Raw genomic sequence first — 19,691 nt, forward strand, 5'->3', positions numbered from 1 at the left:
TCATGGGATAGAGTTTGGGGACTGTTCTTCCATTGGACACTGTTGTTTTTTATGACGTTTCCAAGGCTTCATGGGAATGGTGGTTGTGGTAAAATGGCTGCTATTCAATAAAGTGAAGAAAGAATAGCATAATCCTCGCCTCCGGTCCTGACATAGAATCCTAAGCTCAATTTCTTGGACACATTTTAAAAAGCATAGATTTCCTACATTCCCATTTTTCATTCAATCAAGTTTACTATATGAATTGTTCATGGTTGCTACAAATAAAATATAATTGTTAGTTGCAGCTCAGTTTTTGGCTCTGGGTATCACCTGTTTATGGACAACCAAAAACACTTTATATCCCTTTGAGCAGAAAGGTTTAACGGACATAAGGGTATATTACTGTTGTAAATCATCTGGCATGACAAGAATTACAGATGAAAACCTATGATTAGTTACACAGATGACACCTGAACAGTAGAGCACATTTTGAATTTAGCAAGAAGTGTATAGCTTTCTGGGTTCACCAATGGGTTTCATATCGGTTTCCACCACAAATTCACAAAATAGGAACACTCAACTAAAAAGATGGTGATCATTGTTCAGCAAATCTTTTGTTGATGCCATTTTTAGTACTGATTTAATTTTTAGTTTTTTAAAACACTATTTTGCAAACATTTTGACCATTTTCTCCTTTCCATTCCAGAGGAATCCACATGCTCTAGGTACCTACATGTCCTGATTACCTTTAGAATCCCCAACATGTCGGGAAAAACAGGGTGCAAATTTGGCTTGGAAAACTTTTGTTGGAAATGTTATGGGGGCTTACAAGAAAAGCACGCCTAGCATAAAAAAGACCTCAGCACTGGGGCAGTAAAAGCCTCAGTAGCAAAATTCGGGCAGGATTTCCCTAAATAATATTTAGCATCGAAAAATTCTGTCAGATGATATTTAAGCCATTACACCAGGTAAAATGCTCTACTGTGCCTTGGGAATCAGTTTGCTTTTGCTTTTTATGCATAGCTGGGCTTATTTGGGGAAAAAGTAGAACTGTGTCGAGTTTTATCATTGTTATATTCATTGCTTTTGGTAATTAATTATGTATTAATTATTTATTAATTATGTGATTTATGATATACATACGTGTTTTTTTTAAAGTTAAGAAAAACATATTGACTCCAACTTTATTGTGGACTGGGGCTTGTTCACACAGCATTGTGCTTATTTGTGGGGACAAAATTCAAAAAAAGAACACTATTCCTAAACGACGAGTGTAAATAGACACCCGAAGCGTAAGGGTGCAAATAGTCACCCATGTATTCAAAACATAAAGAAGAAAAGGAAGAAAAAAGAAATATCCTAGGTACAAGGGAACCCACCAAAAAAGTGAAAGAACACATTTTGTCCTCTGTTTCCCTCACACACCCCTGGGGGTGTCATGCTTCATCATCGGGCGTTTGCTCCTCGTAGGGCCTGCGCTGCAATTCCCTACGGGTCGCCCGAAGGGTCTCTTTATCAGAGATCTTTTTAGGACAGCCGGATGGTGCATGCAGGTGTTCGGGGTGGGGATCCAATGAGGGTGAAGAAAGTACGTGCAAAGTGAAAAATTTGTTAAAAAAGGGGGTAAATATGCAGCGTATGTCTCATTTTTATACCCATAGCAGACTTAACTGCTAAATAAAATCTTGTTCCTGTAGGCACACTGACCCCAGGTATCAAAAAGGTCTTGGGTCAACATGTTTCGCGCCTACGTCGCCTTGAGGGTCATTGGCGCTTCATCAGGACCAATACTATAAAATTAAGGTGCACGTGAAATTAATTAAAATACCCTCTACATTTATTAGGGCGGGCGATGAGGTTGTATACCTATGATTTGGCTACAGCTTCATTGTATAAACCGCTCCTGTTCAATACCTAGGAAGAAAGAACATAGTCAACCACAGATATGAGCAACAGTAACACCTTGATTCCATAAAATGTACCACCGCTGTGTGCACATCGCTTACACAAAAGAACAAAACAACACAACAGGCACACAAGATACCAATTACACAAGTAGTTGCTCGATGGGGCCACTACCCAATGAGATATCACTGTAGGATCTGGAGGGGACCACACAGTAGCATTAACTACGTCAGCTGGTTAATCGCATGGGTGGCAAAAACAGTGGCCCTATAAGTGTTTTGAAATGTCTCAAAGTCTCAGTAACTAGCGTAAATAAATACAAGATCGGCACCATCAGCGCTGAGTGCCGTCGTGTTTATAAATATTCAAAAGTGCTCACCTTGCTTGTTGAGGGGTGCCTCCTCTGGCAAGAACACTTAACTCCGGCACATTACAGGGCTTGAAACCACTAGAAAAGTAAATAGAAATATGCAGCCATGTGTAGAAATGGAACCCGGGCAATGATGTTTCTGATCTGCGGTGTCCAAATCCCTTTCAGAAGCTAATGAAACTTACGCTTGTCCCGGGGTGCTGCCTCCTGTACACCTACCCAGACCGAGTGCCAGCCAGTAGTGAGCCAAAATTAACGCGGACGTTGGCGCTCATTAAATGCTTAGGGCAGGCGCCTAGGCATAAACCCTTTCTGAGATGTCCTCCGGTAATCAGAAGCTGAGCACATGCGCGAAATCGCGTGTTCAATGCGTGTGTGCATATGTCCGGGTAACTAATCCCCAGTGCATGCGCAATGGTTCAATGAAAAGTATTGTGCCTATAGGGCCAAATCTCAAGCTCACCAATACGTTGCTAAAGCTGGCCACAAACTTAACTAATTGGCAAAACATATTTAAACTCATTCGTGCACCACATTTTGATTCTGTATACACGTGGGGTGCCCGCATAAGTGCACATCATACCTTACTGATCCTGGACAGAACCCCGTAATGTATAACGGTCTATGCTGGTCAAGACCATATATAGCATAGCTGGCTACATATAGACATATCCTAATACTTAAAAGTAAAAATGAGAAAGGGGGTACAGTAGAATGTCACTGGGGTAGCCACTTAAATAACCCACATGCCTCCTCTCTCATAAGAAATTAAAAAGAAGTGGTGTAAAGTTTTGGAGTCCCACTACAACAAATGGCCGAGTTGGAGTTCGCAAGCAGTACCCACCAACTATAGAGTCGTACCTTGTGTGCCCATTCCCTTGTACCTAGGATATTTCTTTTTTCTTCCTTTCCTTCTTTCTGTTTTGAATAAATGGGTGACTAATTGCACCCTTACGCTTCGGGTGACTATTTGCACCCGGCGTTTAAGAACAGTGTCCTTTTTTGGTTTTGATATTGATATAAGGAGCACGGACACTGGACCTTGAACAGCTCCTGGGTCCCCCTTCTTCTTGTTGATAAATTATTTGCAGGGACAACCTAGAGCAGCACTATTAGTTAGTTTCATGAAAAACAAGTGATGTAGCTCGTTGATAGCAAGAGGTATTCAATGGTTATCTGTAATATTACGAAATTGTGGCACGATTCTCCAGTGAAGCAAGACTTATTCGTAGAGTCTCTTGATAAAATGATCTTTCATACTCAGATAAGATATACCATGGAAAGGGTAAGAGCTGGGAAGCTTCTTTATGTATACTCCTATTTATTCAACATCGGAGCTTTACAGATCACAAACTCTAATTCTAAATTGGCTGGAGGCAGTCTTGTGAATTAGCCCTTTCAGCAGTGGCATGAAGCAAAATGATGCGCCCCGCCCTGCACAATGTGATGGGAGGTCCCAGCCTCTCCCAGATCGAACAGACATTTATTGGTCTTGGTCTGAATGGGGGGCCCCCGTTGTGCAAACCGTGTCTAAATAAAGGCTTTGTTGCTATTTGTCTTTTTTTCTGTGTGCTGTAAACTCCTATTGTATGAATGCATCACATTATCTTTGAAACATTATGAAGTTGGGAAGTAAAGCCTGTAGTTCGGAGTTTTCCCGATAGAACTGCGTCACTCCTTCCTTCCGTCCCCCCCTGCGCTCAGAGGAGCACTATCTTCTTTTCCCCATCAGAGTGGCCCAGGCATTATTGAACCAGTCCATTAACAAAATGCACACATTAGTGATTGCTGATGTCTTTAAGAAGCGAAACGTTGTCAAGTGATGCTGATATAGATTACAATGAAATATTAGAATATGCATAATTTTATAGTTCATGAATTTCTAGACTATGGATCTTATTTGTACTTTGGTGGGGCAGGAGCTCTGCCATACATTGGCGGAGCTCCTAACCCACCAAACTCATAGTTGCAGCTAAGCTGCCCAGGGTCATTTAGAGTCGGAGAACCCCTAGGATTCAAGCCTTACAACCTCACCTGTCTCTGCCAACAGAAACCCTTGCCCTACCAACCAGTCTACCTTAGTGCCACCAGAAATAGCCCTGCCTTGCGTAGAGTGAGACTATCACCACTGATTTACTCTATCTGGCTCCACAGCAAAAGCGACAGCACCAAATGATGGACAGAATGCAGAATAAATCAAACATTCTGATAGATACATCTGCCGTGTGGATTCCTCACATTGTGAATATCCCCTTTGCGCCAGCAACATTCGGAAATTCTTTTTTCGTAGCCTCGCGCCGACGTGGATAGGACGTCACAGAGACACGGCTCCGCTCGCGACTCCGCTGACGTCACCGACGCCTATAACAGGCCCACGCCGGCGTGATGACATCAGTTCCCTTTTTTCCGCGTCGTCGACGCTAACGGTTATCGGGAATCTCTGTAGCCTACTGGTACATTGTTGCCATTTTGGTGGTTATTTCTGCTTCTCTGTATCCTGTTTCTTCGAAAATGTCATCTAAGAAGACCGGCTTCAAGCCCTGCAGGGAGTGCGGTAAAATGATGTCCATTACCGACCCCCATGAAGACTGCATCTGGTGCTTAAGTTCCGACCATGATGTGGAGGATTGTTCTTCATGTCGGAAGATGAATCCGAAGGCCCTGAGGGAGAGAGAAGCCAAACTTCTGGTTGCGAAGGTGAAAGCTGGAAAGGAGAAGTCGTCGAGGTCTCGTTCTCGAAGGGCGAGGTCGAAGTCCAGGGCGAGGTCGAGATCTGCTTCTCGAGAGAGGTCATCTTCGAAGTCGGCGGATCATGTTTCGAAGTCGAAGAAAAAGCACAAGAAGAGGAGACATGAGTCCCGGCGTCGGTCTGGTAAGGAGTCGGGCTCGAGGTCGAGGTCGAGGTCACCGAAGAAGGTACGTTCGAAGGTGGTTACCCTCGAAGTCTCCGAGCATGAAGGTGAGGCCTCGCCTTCTGAGTCGCGTGGGCGTTCTCCATCTCCGGCTCCGAAAGCTTCTCCGGTTTCGAGTCCGTCTCCGGCGCCGTCCCCGGCCCGTGAAGAGGAAGAGGCCCGGGAGGATGTGGACTCCGCACCTGTCGAAGAGCCGAATCCGATCCCTCTTCAGGACCGGCCTGATGGTTTTCAGCCGCCCTTTCCTGCTCCAGGCCAGGACCCTTCTGCGTTTCTTAACGCAATGTATGGTGTCTTCTCAAGGGCATGGTACCCCTCTGGTGTGCCTTCGGGTCCCACGGGTCCATTGGCATTCAGCCTGGGAGTTCCTCACTCCTATCCTCCGGCTCCGTTTATGCCCTACATGCCGGCTCCGACGCCGCATTGGCATTTCCCGGCTCCGCCGAAGTCGTCGACGCCGATTCCGGCGTCGCCTGCTCCTGATCATCCTCGAGGGCATTCTTCTGTGCCGTCGGTTTCGGTACCGGCGCCGGCTCCGAATTCGTCGAAGCCGCTGGTGGATCCGGCTGCGAGGCGTGTTAAGGAGAGATCCAGAAGAGAAGCACAACGCCTTCTGGAGGAGCAGAGTTATATGGGCTCTCAGTCTGACGTTGAAGAAGGTGAACTAGAGGAGAGCTGTTTTGAGGAATTGGCGGATTCTGGGACCCTTGATTTCTCTCCAGAGTGGGAGTTGCCCTCAGGCTCAGGTGCTCCATCTAAGGATATCCAGCCTTACCATCTGGTTATGAGAAAAGCTGCTGAGCTCCTTCAATTGACTCTGCCTACAGTGGAGTTCAAGTCTAACCTCCTCACAGAAGTCTTGCATTCTCCAAATTCGGTGGTTGAGCCTTTACTTCCATTCAATGATGCCTTGACTGATCCTATTATGGAAGTTTGGAAGAAACCTTTGTCTGCTCCTGCGGTATCAAAGAGTGTTGCAAGGAGGTACAGGGCTGCCCCTGAGGACCCGGCTTTTCTCTCTTCACATCCTTCGCCGGAGAGCCTGGTCATTCAGGCTGCCTGTTCAAAGAAGAGTCTTAGTGCCTTTCCTCAGGTTCCTTGTGAGAAGGAAGCAAAGAAACAGGACCAGGTGGCAAAAAAGACCTTTTCATCGGCTAGTATGGCCTTAAAGTCAACTAATGCCACATGCCTAATGGGGAGGTATGTTCATGCCCTGATGGACTCCTTACGTATCCTGGCCCCTAAAATTCCTGACGCAAACCGAAAGGATTTTGAGGAGGTGATTAATGACACTCAGGCGGCTGCCCGCCAGGTAATTCAAAGTGGTCTGGACACTGCTGACTCTGTGGCTCGAATTATGGGCACTGCTGTTGCGACAAGGAGATCTGCCTGGTTGAAGTCATCGGACTTTTCGGCTGATGTTCAGGCGACTCTGCTTGATCTCCCTTTTGATGGCTCAGGTCTCTTTGGGAAAAAGGCGGATACTGCTCTTGAGCGGTTCAAGGATTGCAGGGCAACAGCGAAGTCCTTGGGCCTCCAGATCAGGGGCGCTTCTTCCGGCAGAAGGTTCAGGGGCTTTGGTCGCTCCTTTCGGAATTTCCGGCAAGGCCAACAGCAGCAGCAGCAGCAGCAGCAGCAAAATTCTATGTACAGATCATACAGGGGAAAGCAAAGAGCGCGTCCTCGTGGACGTCAGCCCTCCTCTTCCTCCACCTCTTCCAACCCCCCTGCCGCAGAAAAGCAGCCCTAGATCCGCTATTCAGGATCATGTGGGGGTCGGCTTACCCATTTTCTACAGGATTGGGATTCGGTTACGTCAGATCTTTGGGTTCTCAATCTTGTAGAAAATGGGTATGCCCTTCCCTTTCGGGAATTCCCCCCTGTTTACCCTCCTTGTCAAGGTTTTTGCACCCAGGAACATCTGTCTCTTCTGCAGGAGGAGGTTCTAACTCTGTTACGAAAGGGTGCGATAGAGGTGGTCCCAGAGCAGGAAAGGGGCCAGGGATGCTACTCCCGGTATTTCCTGATCCCCAAGAAGGATGGCAGGCTTCGTCCTATCCTGGACCTCAGGATCTTGAATCTCTATCTGAAGCAGGAGAAATTCAAGATGCTCACCCTTGTTCAGGTTCTTCAAGCGTTGATGGAAGGAGACTGGATGGTGTCGCTCGACTTGCAGGATGCGTATTTCCACATCCCAATCCTGAAGTCGCACAGGAAGTATCTCCGTTTCACGGTTGGGTTGCAGCACTACCAGTTTGCGGTCCTTCCGTTTGGTCTTACTACTGCGCCTCGAGTCTTCACCAAGGTGATGGCAGTGGTGGCAGCTCATCTCAGGAGATCGGGGATACCTGTGTTTCCGTATCTAGACGACTGGCTGATCAAAGCGGAGTCGTCGGAGAAGGTGCTCCATCATCTGCAGGAGACAACTCAGTTGTTGTTCAGGTTGGGTTTTTCGATAAATGTACCCAAGTCTCACCTGGTGCCCTCCCAGCGCAACCTGTTCATAGGTGCCGTACTGGACACTACTGTTTGTCGTGCATTCCCTCCTCCTCAAAGGATTCGCGACATACAGGAAATGATTCCTTTGTTTTACCCTGGAGCGGTCGTTCCAGTCCTGAAGGTCCTTCGCCTGCTCGGTCTGATGGCTTCTTGCATTCTCCTGGTCAACCATGCACGCTGGCACATGAGGGCACTCCAGTGGTGTCTCCGCAGGCAGTGGTATCAGCACAACGGAGATCTCGGGGAGTCGGTGAAGATCTCCAGAGAAACTGCAGCGGATCTGTCTTGGTGGAGCGTGGAAGGCAACCTGTCGCAAGGGAAACCTTTCCATCTACCTCCATCGGTGGCCACGGTGATTTCGGATGCATCCACTCTAGGGTGGGGTGCTCATCTGGGGAATCTGGAGGTCAAGGGTCTTTGGTCTCCAGAGGAAAGGTTGCTTCACATCAACCTTCTAGAGTTGCGGGCTATACGTTTGGCGCTCAAGGCCTTCCTCCCTTCCCTTCGCGGTCGGTCGATCCAAGTCCTAACGGACAACACGACCGCGATGTGGTACATCAACAAGCAGGGAGGAGTGGGGTCGCAGTGTCTCTGCAGAGAGGCTCTGCGTCTCTGGTCCTGGGTTCAGGACCACCAGATTTGCCTGATGGCAAGTCATCTGGCCGGAGTTCTGAACGTACGTGCGGACAGTCTCAGCCGGCAGTTCTCTGCCGACCACGAGTGGAGGCTTCATCCAGAGGTGGTTCGTCACGTCTTTCGGACGTGGGGGACCCCTCGGGTGGACCTGTTTGCCACTCGCGAGAATGCTCACTGCCCGTCATTCTGCAGTCTCCAGTATCCGATGCAAGGAGCCTTGGGGGATGCGTTTCAGTTGAGTTGGGGAAATCAACTCCTTTACGCGTTTCCTCCCATACCCTTGATTCCTCGGGTGCTGAGGAAAATTCGCCAAGACCGGGCCCAAGTTATATTGGTCGCTCCGGATTGGCCAAGAAGGGTGTGGTATACAGATCTACTCCACCTCTCCTCTCACCCGCCGCTCCGTCTCCCTCTCAGGGCAGACCTCCTCTCTCAGATGGAGGGGCAGGTTCTACACCCCCACCTCCAGACATTGCACCTTCATGCCTGGAGATTGAACGGGGCAACCTGATTTCCTATTCTCTCACACCTGATGTGGTGGATGTCATTTTGTCTGCTAGACGTGACTCCACTAAGACTGTCTATTCTTATAGATGGTCTAGGTTTGTTGTTTGGTGTGGTGAGAATGATATTGACCCGTTGAGAGCCCATTTATCGGATGTGCTCCGGTTTGCTCTCTCTTTGGCTCAACAGGGGCTGGCAGTTGCCACAGTTAAGGGCTATATTTCGGCACTGTCAGCTTTTATTTGTTTGCCTGATCAGCCCTCTCTTTTTAAGTCACCTGTTGTCTTGAGGTTTTTGAAGGGTCTTGTAAATAAGTTTCCTCCTACCCCTTTTATTGTACCTCAGTGGGACTTGAATCTTGTTCTGACTTTTCTGATGGGCTCTCCTTTTGAGCCTCTTCATAAATGTCCTATGAGGCTTTTAACCTTTAAGGCAGTTTTCCTAGTTGCGATTACCTCGGCAAGGAGGGTGAGTGAGCTTCAAGCTCTTAGTTCCAAGCCCCCGTTCCTGACCATACATGCTGATCGGATGGTTCTAAGGACCAGGGCTGCTTTTCTTCCTAAGGTGGTGACTCCCTTCCACCTTGGTCAATCCATTACCCTCCCTACCTTTTATCCTCCCCCACACCCTTCCAAGGAGGAGGAGAGGTTGCACCGTCTGGACCCTAAGAGGGCGGTGTCTTTTTATTTGGACAGAACTAGAGACTGTCGCTTGGACGATCAACTCTTCATTGGCTTTGCTGGCTGCAAGAAGGGAAGAGCGGCCCGTAAAAGGACGTTATCAAGATGGATCGTTCTGTGCATAAAGTTCTGCTACTCTTTGGCCGGTAAGGAGCCTCCGGAGGGTATTAGAGCTCATTCCACTAGTGCTAAGTCATCTACCTCTGCTTTGGCTAGAGGTGTTCCTGTGGAGGACATTTGTAGGGCGGCAACCTGGTCTTCCCTCCATACTTTCGCGAAGCATTACTGCTTGGATACGGAAGTCAGGAGGGACGGCCACTTTGCGCGCTCTGTCCTTCAGGATTTCCTGGTTTAGAAGAGTGGACACCCTCCTCCGGGAGTGGGGACTGCTGTGGGACTCTATTCACAAGGTGAGGAATCCACACGGCAGATGTATCTATCAGAAGAACAAGTTACTTACCTTCGGTACCGCTTTTTCTGGTAGATACTATATCTGCCTGTGGATTCCTCACTGACCCACCCGCCTCCCCGTTGTCCACTCTTCTATGCCAGAGTTATTGTACTGTAATGTATATTTGTTTTGATGTCAAGGAAATGTTTCATTTGCTTCCTGCATTTGCTTTACACTGTGTGTTTTGCCTTGACTATTGTATACTGTGTATGCTTTGTATATATCTACTGTCATTGGTCCGTCCGTGTGCCTCGATGGCACGGAAAAAAGGCGGAACTGATGTCATCACGCCGGCGTGGGCCTGTTATAGGCGTCGGTGACGTCAGCGGAGTCGCGAGCGGAGCCGTGTCTCTGTGACGTCCTATCCACGTCGGCGCGAGGCTACGAAAAAAGAATTTCCGAATGTTGCTGGCGCAAAGGGGATATTCACAAGGTGATGAATCCACAGGCAGATATAGTATCTACCAGAAAAAGCGTTACCGAAGGTAAGTAACTTGTTCTTCACTCCCAGTCAAGAGATCTGGATTAAATCCATCGTTCTTTTGCTCACTGAGCCACCCCAGTTTGGACCCAGCCATATGCGAATCAGTCTACGCCCTGTTCCTCATGGGAACAGCCAGGTTTCCTCCCAAGCCGGGTCCTCCCTGGACTGGAAACAAGAATCCTCTAACTGGTTATGGGATAACACCCCCTCATCGACCAGGCTAGCTTGAATCTAGTGGCACAGCGATCAAGGGACCCACTTTTAGGCATGCCCATTCCACTTAGAGCAAAAAGTGCTGCAGCAACAATTGATGAACATAAGGCATGCAAACCCAGTCGAAGCAAACAAACAGTAGCCACCACGCACACAGAGAATCCTCCCTATGCATTAGAGTTATTTTTTTGTTGCTTTGACAGAATTTCCTGTTTTGGGAGTTTGTTTCAGAAAAAGAATTCTGAAAGGGGCAAGTAAACATGGCGCCCACTCAGCATTCATGTGTGTCTTAAGTGCACAGGCAGAATCACTGCAAACACAGTGATCCCATATCTTTCTAAATAATAGAGGGAGTGGAGTCTGGGAGTGGAGATTCATGGCCTGCGTGACCTGGCTAGGTGGCGGCCACCTACAGAACTGTTTCAAACCCTGTATCATATTGCAAAACCTATCTTCATCAATGTAGATTATTTTCAACTTCAAAGATTGTCTACTGATATTATATTGTTTCATAAAGCCAATGTAATTGACCTGCTGATAGGTGAAGATATTTTTTACATTCCCTGAAATATTTGCCAAATTATAAGATTCATATTTGATATCTCTAGGACCTTCTTTGTATTGAGACGACCAGTCGTTGGTCCTTAGAAATCATGGTGTCTTCTGAAAAGCTATATACTACTGATGCTGTTCCCAGAGAGAGGCGCATATCAGTTCATAGAAGAGTCAGTGGTAAGCCATGCAATAGTTATTTCATTAAAAAATATGGTTCCAATTATGCAGTTGAAATGGCATTCTTATATTAACAGAACACTGTGTATAGAGCATAGTTAAAATTCAAAGTATGTGTCATATGATTTTGTTGACAAAAAGAGGTGCTTCTGATGTGTGGGATCCCAAATCCCTAGCCAGAATAAAAACCATCTCTCCACTGTCACAAAAATTGCCTTTATGCTTTTATACTAGAGAGATGTTCTTTATCTGTTCCAAGTGTTTACCATGAACATATATTGAGCTAGAAATGTCTATGAAGCCTCTCATGGTGTTATGAACACTGGCTGTTCCTGTGCAAACATTTCTATTTGTAATGTCAGACTCTATGCGTTTTTATCTTCAGATTCTGATTCTGCCGTTTCCTTAATAGAAAGTGTAAATTTTCAAACATACGTAAAATTGCTAAAAGTGTCTGCACCTTATACACCATCTGTGAATCTCAACAACAGGCTTGCTATTTACTTCTTCAGCTAAAACTTATCATAGCGCTTTAAAATAGCTGGATGGTGTTAGGACCATATCAACTTAATACATTGTTAGTGTTTTTTTTTTTTTCATGTTTCACTGCATTACTTTTCATATTCTGTATGATTACCATTCATATTTTCAAAATATATATTTTAAAATCCTTATCTAGGGCCTGATTCACAGAACTAACTTACGACAAAATCCTAAACTTACTACTTTTGATATTCACAGAAGGCATTTAGTAGTCTTAACCCCTTTACTGCTAAGGCATTATTCCTGCACTCATTCACTTTCCATTGAAATCAATGGAAAGTCCATGACGAGTTACCCTTGTCATTAGCGGCGAAGAGGTTAAATTAGGATTTTGTCCTAAATTATGATTTTGTCTTAAATTAGGATTTTGTCCTAAATTATGATTTTGTCTTAAGTTAGGATTTTGTCCTAAATTAGGATTTTGTTTTAAATTAGGATTTTGTCTTAAATTAGGATTTTGTCCTAAATTAGGATTTTGGCCTACATTAGGATTTTGTCTTAAATTAGGATTTTGTTTTAAGTTAAAGTTAAGACAAACTTAAGTTAAATTTAAGTTTAACTTGAGACAAAATCCTAATTTAAAACAGAATCCTAATTTAAGACAAAATCCTAATTTAGGACAGAATCCTAATTTAAGACAAAATCCTAATTTAGGACAAACTCCTTGCTTAGGACAAAACCCTAATTTAAGACTACTAAATGCCTTCTGTGAATATCAAAAGTAGTAAGTTTAGGATTTTGTCGTAAGTTAGTTCTGTGAATCAGGCCCTAGATAAGGATTTTAAAATATATATTTTGAAAATATGTCCTGTTTCTTGTGAGGCAGTCCACATTCTAATGTGTATTTGTGCATTGAGTAAGTCTTTGCTGCATGGCATGGAGAAATCCGACCCCTGCTACTCTGAGGAGCGGGGATGGCACCTAACCAGAGAACGTATTATTTTGGCACTCTTAGCGGGCTCAGATTTTCTAGATCTTTAGGTAGTTTTTGATGGCCCACCCAAAAATGCAATCATTACAGTATAACTGATCTTGGTTTTAATATTGGTTACCTCCATCACATTAAATAGGTAGCACTTGTTTTCTGTAGGTTTGTCAAGATTTACACTTACAAGGTTATTCCCCATTCTGTGATGCCTAGGTTTTGAATCTCATATGCGTTGAATCTAATAACCAAGAATGGCTCAACCATCACCTGTTGTGATAGGTCTAACTTACAGGGGACCAGTCACACATCTTTTGAACAGATGGGTCCCTGCACCAGGGATTCAGAGACATTTGTTGTCAACGCATATCCTGTGTATGCCTTTCAAATGTTTTACGTATTCGTGGAGTTGGATTCTGTAGATCCATCCACCAGTAATTTCCAAACATATAAACAAGTACCTGTACAGCAAGAGTACCAGGCTTGGAAGTCCTTTTGACTTACCAAGTACATCAAAACTCGTTTCCAGTTGTTTTTCAGCGGCTCATATCTTCATTTCAAGAGGGCTGTCTTTTTGAGCTGCCTCTCTCGGCCCTGCAGGACAGCTCCTGACAGTGAACTATGCTTTTTCCTTATGCTTGCGTACCAGGTGCTTCATTTTCCACTTGTTTTATACCTCCATTGAGAGCACAGCTTTCTGTTCCCTGCAGGAGCAAACCTTCATCCGTAGGTCCTGCCCGCTGGCCGGTGCGACTGCTGTTACCCTACAGCTGAGCCCTCCTGGTTCCCTTTTGCGCTTAGTCACAGCTGATATTTGTTCCCTCCTTTTACTCATTTTGGGTATGACCCCAACTAGTTTGTGATATCTCTAGGTGCTATGTCCACATACTGGATATAATTGTCCTAATTGAACCTTTTGACTAGTTTAGTGCCTACTAACAGCCTATGACCCTTTTTTAACTACCTTTCTGCCCCTTACCACTCTGTTCGTTTGGATCACTAGTGCGCTGCTGTAATTTTACCTGATTTTCATTTATTTTAGCTCCAGATATATCCCTCCATTTATGGAAAAAACTATATAGTAATTGCGTTGTTTTTACACACATGGGAGTTGATACAGTCTCCTCCCTTATCCTGCTTATTGCTTTGCATATGAAAACCTTTTTGAACCTAGATATACTTAACACACAACCTTTATTATATAGGTTGGAGATGCGCATGCACCTTACGCACTTTTGTTAGGGAAAGCTGGGGTACTGTGCCTTACACTTCCAGGTGAGTGCCTTCCATCCTTAATATAGTTCTACAACATAGTCTCACGGTGGTAAAACAAGGAGCTATGTTCCACTGGCTATGACTCCCCTTTTTTGCGCGTGTTATTTGGGATTCTCAATCCTTTTTAATACATATGTAAATCACTGACATATCATGTGTTCCCTGCCCAAGACAAATTGTCCGACTTTTCTAAGTTTCACTCTGACTCATAAATTGCTCGGTATGTTGTTTTTTGTTCCCTTACAGGTACCACTGGTGCAGCAAACAATTTGGTTACCCCTGGATCACTGGTTTAGTATCATACTCAATTTACCGACATACTTGCCATTGTTGTTAACACTTGTTAACACTTTTGTTCACACCTTTAGACATCACTTGCACAGCCGTAGCTCATCCTAGATCCTGAAGAAAGTCACAACACTCTCTACGTCACAGGCTGAAACATGTCGATCTAACTAAGTAGGATTCTATCTAATAGTTCTTGTTGTACATCTTGTTTTCCTTTGCTATTTTTAATCCTAGCACAAGGTAGCCAGAATAAAAGGAAGTGGTAAACTTTGTAGTTAGTTTTAACTCACCTCACTATTTACACTGCCACTCTCACTACACATTGCTAGCTCACATTGGGTCTTAGTGATAACCCCTCTGGAAACTACAACATCCCTGAGGTCCTCCCTCTCAGTGAGGGGGTTGTAGCCCCTACCATGACTAAGTTTTATGGTGTTGGGAGGATTCCTAATGATGAAGCATGCCACCTTTGGTGGGTGTCAGAAGCCGTTCTTTAAAGGGATGCCTCCTTCTTGCTCAGACTCTTTTTCCATTTGTTTCCCTTTCTTGGTAGACCCGAGAGCCTTTGTGTGTTTGTTGAACATGCTTTCTTTGTCATAATATTTTGCTGTCTTATGTGACTGTTTGATAAGTTTTTTAATATAGCCCTTGTCTGCCAATTTATTTTTCAAACCGTCAGCATGCTCCCTTTTATAGTGGTGCAGTTTCCACACAAACAAAGAAATTGTCCAAATGGGATAGTCTCCTTCTGGCTCCTAGGATGAAAACTATAAAAGTGCACTAAAGTGTTGTTGTCCGTGGGTTTACTGTATAATTCAATCTCCAGATTTCCAAATTCATCTTTAATAGGTATATCCAAGAAGACTCATTTTACATTAATCTTAATGGTCGTAAATGTTAAATTCCAATTGGCTGAATTTTACCAGGAAATATATGCCTCAAGATGTTCTTCTGATCCTCTCCAAATAAAAAGAAATGTCATTTATGAAGGGGAACCAATGTCTTTCTTTTTCAAGAAAAAGGGGCTAACTCATTAAACATGTTCTCTTTTTTCAAATTCCCTCACATAGAGGCAAGCCAGACTCTGGGCACACGTTGTTTGCACAGTGGTCCCTTTCTCCTGTGGAAATAATTCCATTTTGAATAAACAAATATTATTTTTGAGGATCATTGATACACTTCTTACTATGAATTCCATGCTAGCCCCAAATGTTTTGGACTCCTTCAAAATTATTTGGACAACTTTAATTGTGTTGTTCTTTGGCTATTAATGTAGAGGGCTTTAGCGTCTAGCTTCACAAAAAGCTCCAACTCCTTTTTATATTCTAAGCCCTCAACTTTGGAAACCACATGGACAGAATCCTTAATTTTAGATGGTTGTAGACTAACCAAGGGTTTTAAAAAGTGGTCCAGGTACTTGCTCAGAGTTTCTATCAGTGAATTAAGGTAAGAAACTACAGGCCTCATCAGAGGATCTGTTACACTCTTGCTATAAAAATCTATATTCTTCACAAATACAATCCATATCTTTGACCTCAATTAAAAAGTTCAAAAATACAATCTGTAACTTGTCTAAACTACTCTGTGTTATCTCTAATAGTGCTCTTCCACCACAAATAATGAATTGCTTCATAAGAGCTTTATAATCTAGGGTGTCAAAAATAACTCCCCCCGCCACCCTCATCAATGGGTTTATTAGTAATAGATACATCCTCACTCAAGGTTTTTAATGCTATTCTATGATCCATAGACCTATTAATTATGTACATAAGTGGAGGCAGCCAGTACCCCACGTATCCAATCTCAATGGTCTTTACAAATACTTCAACCTCTCTGTCTTCTTGGGGTAAGGTAGGAGTAAAAGTAGATTTAGGCACTAAGCATGACCTGTTAATCGTTGTGATCCTTTCATTACCCACGAAGGATTAAGGTAACCTACTTTTTCTAAAAAATATTCCTTATATCTTGTTTCATTTATTAATCCCTTTAGTGGGTGCAACACTCAAATAGCTGCAGTTTGCCTTCAAAATCGTAAAAAACAAGCTTGCAGGCGGTGCCACCGGTCACCTACTAAAGGTCATAGCAGCAACATTCTTGCCCTCCATCCAATACGGCACAGAAATTATGAATGGCAAGGACGTCACAGGCCTTAATTTTAGCACAATCAATTCTTTTTAAGAAACTGTTTGCAATCCCCCACCATATTCTGCAAGCCCAAATCCGACTTGAATATGGCCTAAGAAATCAGATCCCCGATAGACAAGGTGCATTAGTCAAGTACTACTGGAGGATGCGGGACGCAGAGGACAACACACTTGTCCACTATTGTTGGGTAGAAATTGAAAAGCAAGCCAGAATCAAAAATTCAATCTTCCAAGCTCTGAAGGCTTCGCTCTTGGCATTGAAGTTAGAGGAGCCCTGGCTCACTGTCTCTACATACCCCGGCTTCAAATCTGTGGTTAACAAAGCCATAAAACGGAATTCGTTATCTTTAGATAAAACAGCCCTAGCAAAAAAAAGACACGCCTGGTCCATGATACAGACATACCAGAGATTGCAACCCCAACCTTATTTGCTAGACCATTTCCCGCATCAGAAAAAGCACTTTTTCACGCTACTAAGGCTTGGGTCTTATCCATCAAAGGACCTAAATCCTAAATGGAAATACGCATGGCAATCAAAGGAATGCCGCCTGTGCAGAGCTTGGGACTAGTCTTTATTGCATCTAATATGCATTTGTCCTACTTTAATAGTAACACGCAAAATGGGCCTTCGGGAGGTTTTCAGGAAGGAACAAATAAGAACCTGCAGAGCAGCAGTGATTCCTTTTCTTAGGGGCTAATCTATCCCACAGTCCTGCATAACCATAAACTTTTTTTAAAATGCGGCAAATGAACTGGCCAACGCAGAACTTGCTAAGCAACTCAAGCAGTGCTAGAACATTTGGTTTTGAAATCCCTTGACTGCCTTGTTAACATGTTAATTCTTCTTAAAATATTGCCTTTTATACCTTTTTTAATAATAACAACAATGTACATTTATGCATGTTTTATCTATGGTGGTTTTCCCTCCCTTTTATGATTTTTTATGAAATCAAATAAAAGTATATTTGACTGACACTCAAACTTTTCACCAACCCCTCTCTCTAACAATATTCTGATAGCTGTTCTTCTCATTCTTTTCTGGACTCTACCAGTAATAAGGCAGAAAGAAGTGCAAGGACCAAGTATCGCAGAATGGACGAGTGTGTCCAACAGATAAGTTAATCTGGATGTGAAGCTGAGGTCATTGTAAAGAAAGAAGAGGAAGTTCCTGACTCTAAGACTTATTTTGAAAAGAGGATGGACTGAGTAAAAAAACATGCCTTGCAAACTACGGATACTTCAGAGGAACAGGACATTGGCGATAGTGCTCCTTGACATTGCAGCAGAAGGACTGGTAGTTCACAAAATTCTCCAAGGGCATATGGCAGTGTACCCGACTGAAGTGATACAAGCTAAAAGAACACCAGATTGACATATTAATCCAGCAGATATAGGAATTGTAATGTAGAAATACAAATTGAGAGAGATATACCATGCGCAATTCAAATATTCTTTTGGTCACATTTATCCTATGCTTATGATATTATCCTTTCAGAAGATGACTGGCATCCTGTCTTTATAAGGAATTTATTTTGAGGTGAGGAGGTAATAATGTCAGTATTTTCCTCCTTAGTACCCAAAAGAAAAATATGCAAGCAAGTGAGCTTTCAAACAGGTTGCAGGCTTGTCTAGAAACCAAGCGGGTGGGGTAAAGAATCATTTCCACAAGTCATTCTCTTTAAAGTGTGAGCCCCAAATACAGGTTCAATTTCTTCTAAAGCCAGAAGCCAAATGTGACATAAAAGTTATCTTAGGTCTGCTACAATATCAAGGCATTTTAACGCCTTGTAGCTCTATAATGTATACCCATCTTTTCCCAATTTTAAACCGAGACGGCTCATATAGAATAGTTTTAGATTATAGCAATTTTAATTCACACACCCAGACTTATGCTGTAGAAATGCTCAACGTATAGGATGCAAGACGAATCTGGGCATAAAAAACGCAAAAAAAACCAGACATTTCCGGTGGCTCTTTGAGTCAAATATAGCCTGAATTCCAATATCAAACCACTTTTTTTTTACAGAAATTTTAATATTGGCATAAAAGATTGCCCATGGCCTATCCTAGTTTATTTCCAGCAATAATTATAGAAGATCCAGAGGCGCTATCTTACATTGAGAATATATACATTACAGAGGATGACTTGACTGAATACCTGACTATGAGGGACAGGATAGTGACATCCTACAACATTAGATCTTTTATATATTCACATGCTTGAATCATTCCCCGTCCTCAGGCTGGGAATCCCTGGTATACTATTGTAGCAGTATACAGTGTAGAATATACAGCATACTAAATACAGTTAAGATAATGTTATAGCCCTAAAACAGCATGAAATCTTTAGTAGCACATCCACCTCATTTGAAAGAACCCTACTTCAGCCAGTGAGGTGGAATCGTCAGCTCGCTTACTCCCCCTAGTGGCCACTATAGCTTAGCTTTGTTACTCATGTCATTTGTGAGGGAGTCCCATGTCAGAGCTTTGCTCTACCCTTCACCGAACCTGACATTGTTACAATTTTGGCCTGCCCTGGATTTGAACCAGCTCTGTCATCAACTCTGCTGTACTTTGAGTTGTTTTTAGGCTAGATTTTGCATTTACTGGACCAGGAAGATAATTTGGTCTGACAATCAACTGTCACCATGACTGACAACGATAAGAAATCTTTACTTGAAGCCTGTTCATCTTGTGGCAACAGGATTTTTATTCCCAGCATATTTATTTCCTTTACTCTATACTTAAGTCATCAAAATGCAATAGGACAGAGAAAGGGGGTTGCCATTATTCCTTAAGAATAAAGAAAAATTTCCTCCTTTCAAAGAAGATGCCCCCTCTTCAGGGGAAGATTCAGTGAAAAGTGCCCCCCCCCCCCCCAGCACTTACACAAAAGCAGCACACAAAAGGAGACTTGTACAGTTTCCCAAGCATGATTTAATTTGTACAGTGGTTGCAGCCACCTCCTCTGGTAGGTAAAAAACAGATAAATATCCCTGTAAGCACTACAGAGAAATACTTGTTGTGAAGAAGTTTTCAAGGGATTCATCTCCTAAGGAAATCTAGTCTACGACAAGACCATAGACATTGACAACGAAGATACCATCGACGACCATAATGTCAATTTCGAGCATTCCGTCAATGACAA

General features: G+C 43.7%; 1 protein-coding gene across 1 annotated transcript in view; it reads left to right on the top strand.

Moving 5' to 3' along the window:
• The window catches only part of PKD2L2 (polycystin 2 like 2, transient receptor potential cation channel), a 1,643,803-nt gene that overhangs the window by 38,626 nt on the left and 1,585,486 nt on the right, over positions 1-19,691 (top strand). Inside the window, exon 2 of the mRNA XM_086929456.1 lies at positions 11,245-11,368. Coding sequence (XP_086785582.1) covers positions 11,290-11,368 — 79 coding nt within the window. The 5' untranslated portion in view covers positions 11,245-11,289. The remainder of the gene's footprint in view (positions 1-11,244; positions 11,369-19,691) is intronic.

The sequence above is a fragment of the Lissotriton vulgaris genome, chromosome 7 (assembly GCF_964263255.1).
Source record: "Lissotriton vulgaris chromosome 7, aLisVul1.2, whole genome shotgun sequence".
In the NCBI taxonomy this organism is placed as follows: domain Eukaryota; kingdom Metazoa; phylum Chordata; class Amphibia; order Caudata; family Salamandridae; genus Lissotriton; species Lissotriton vulgaris.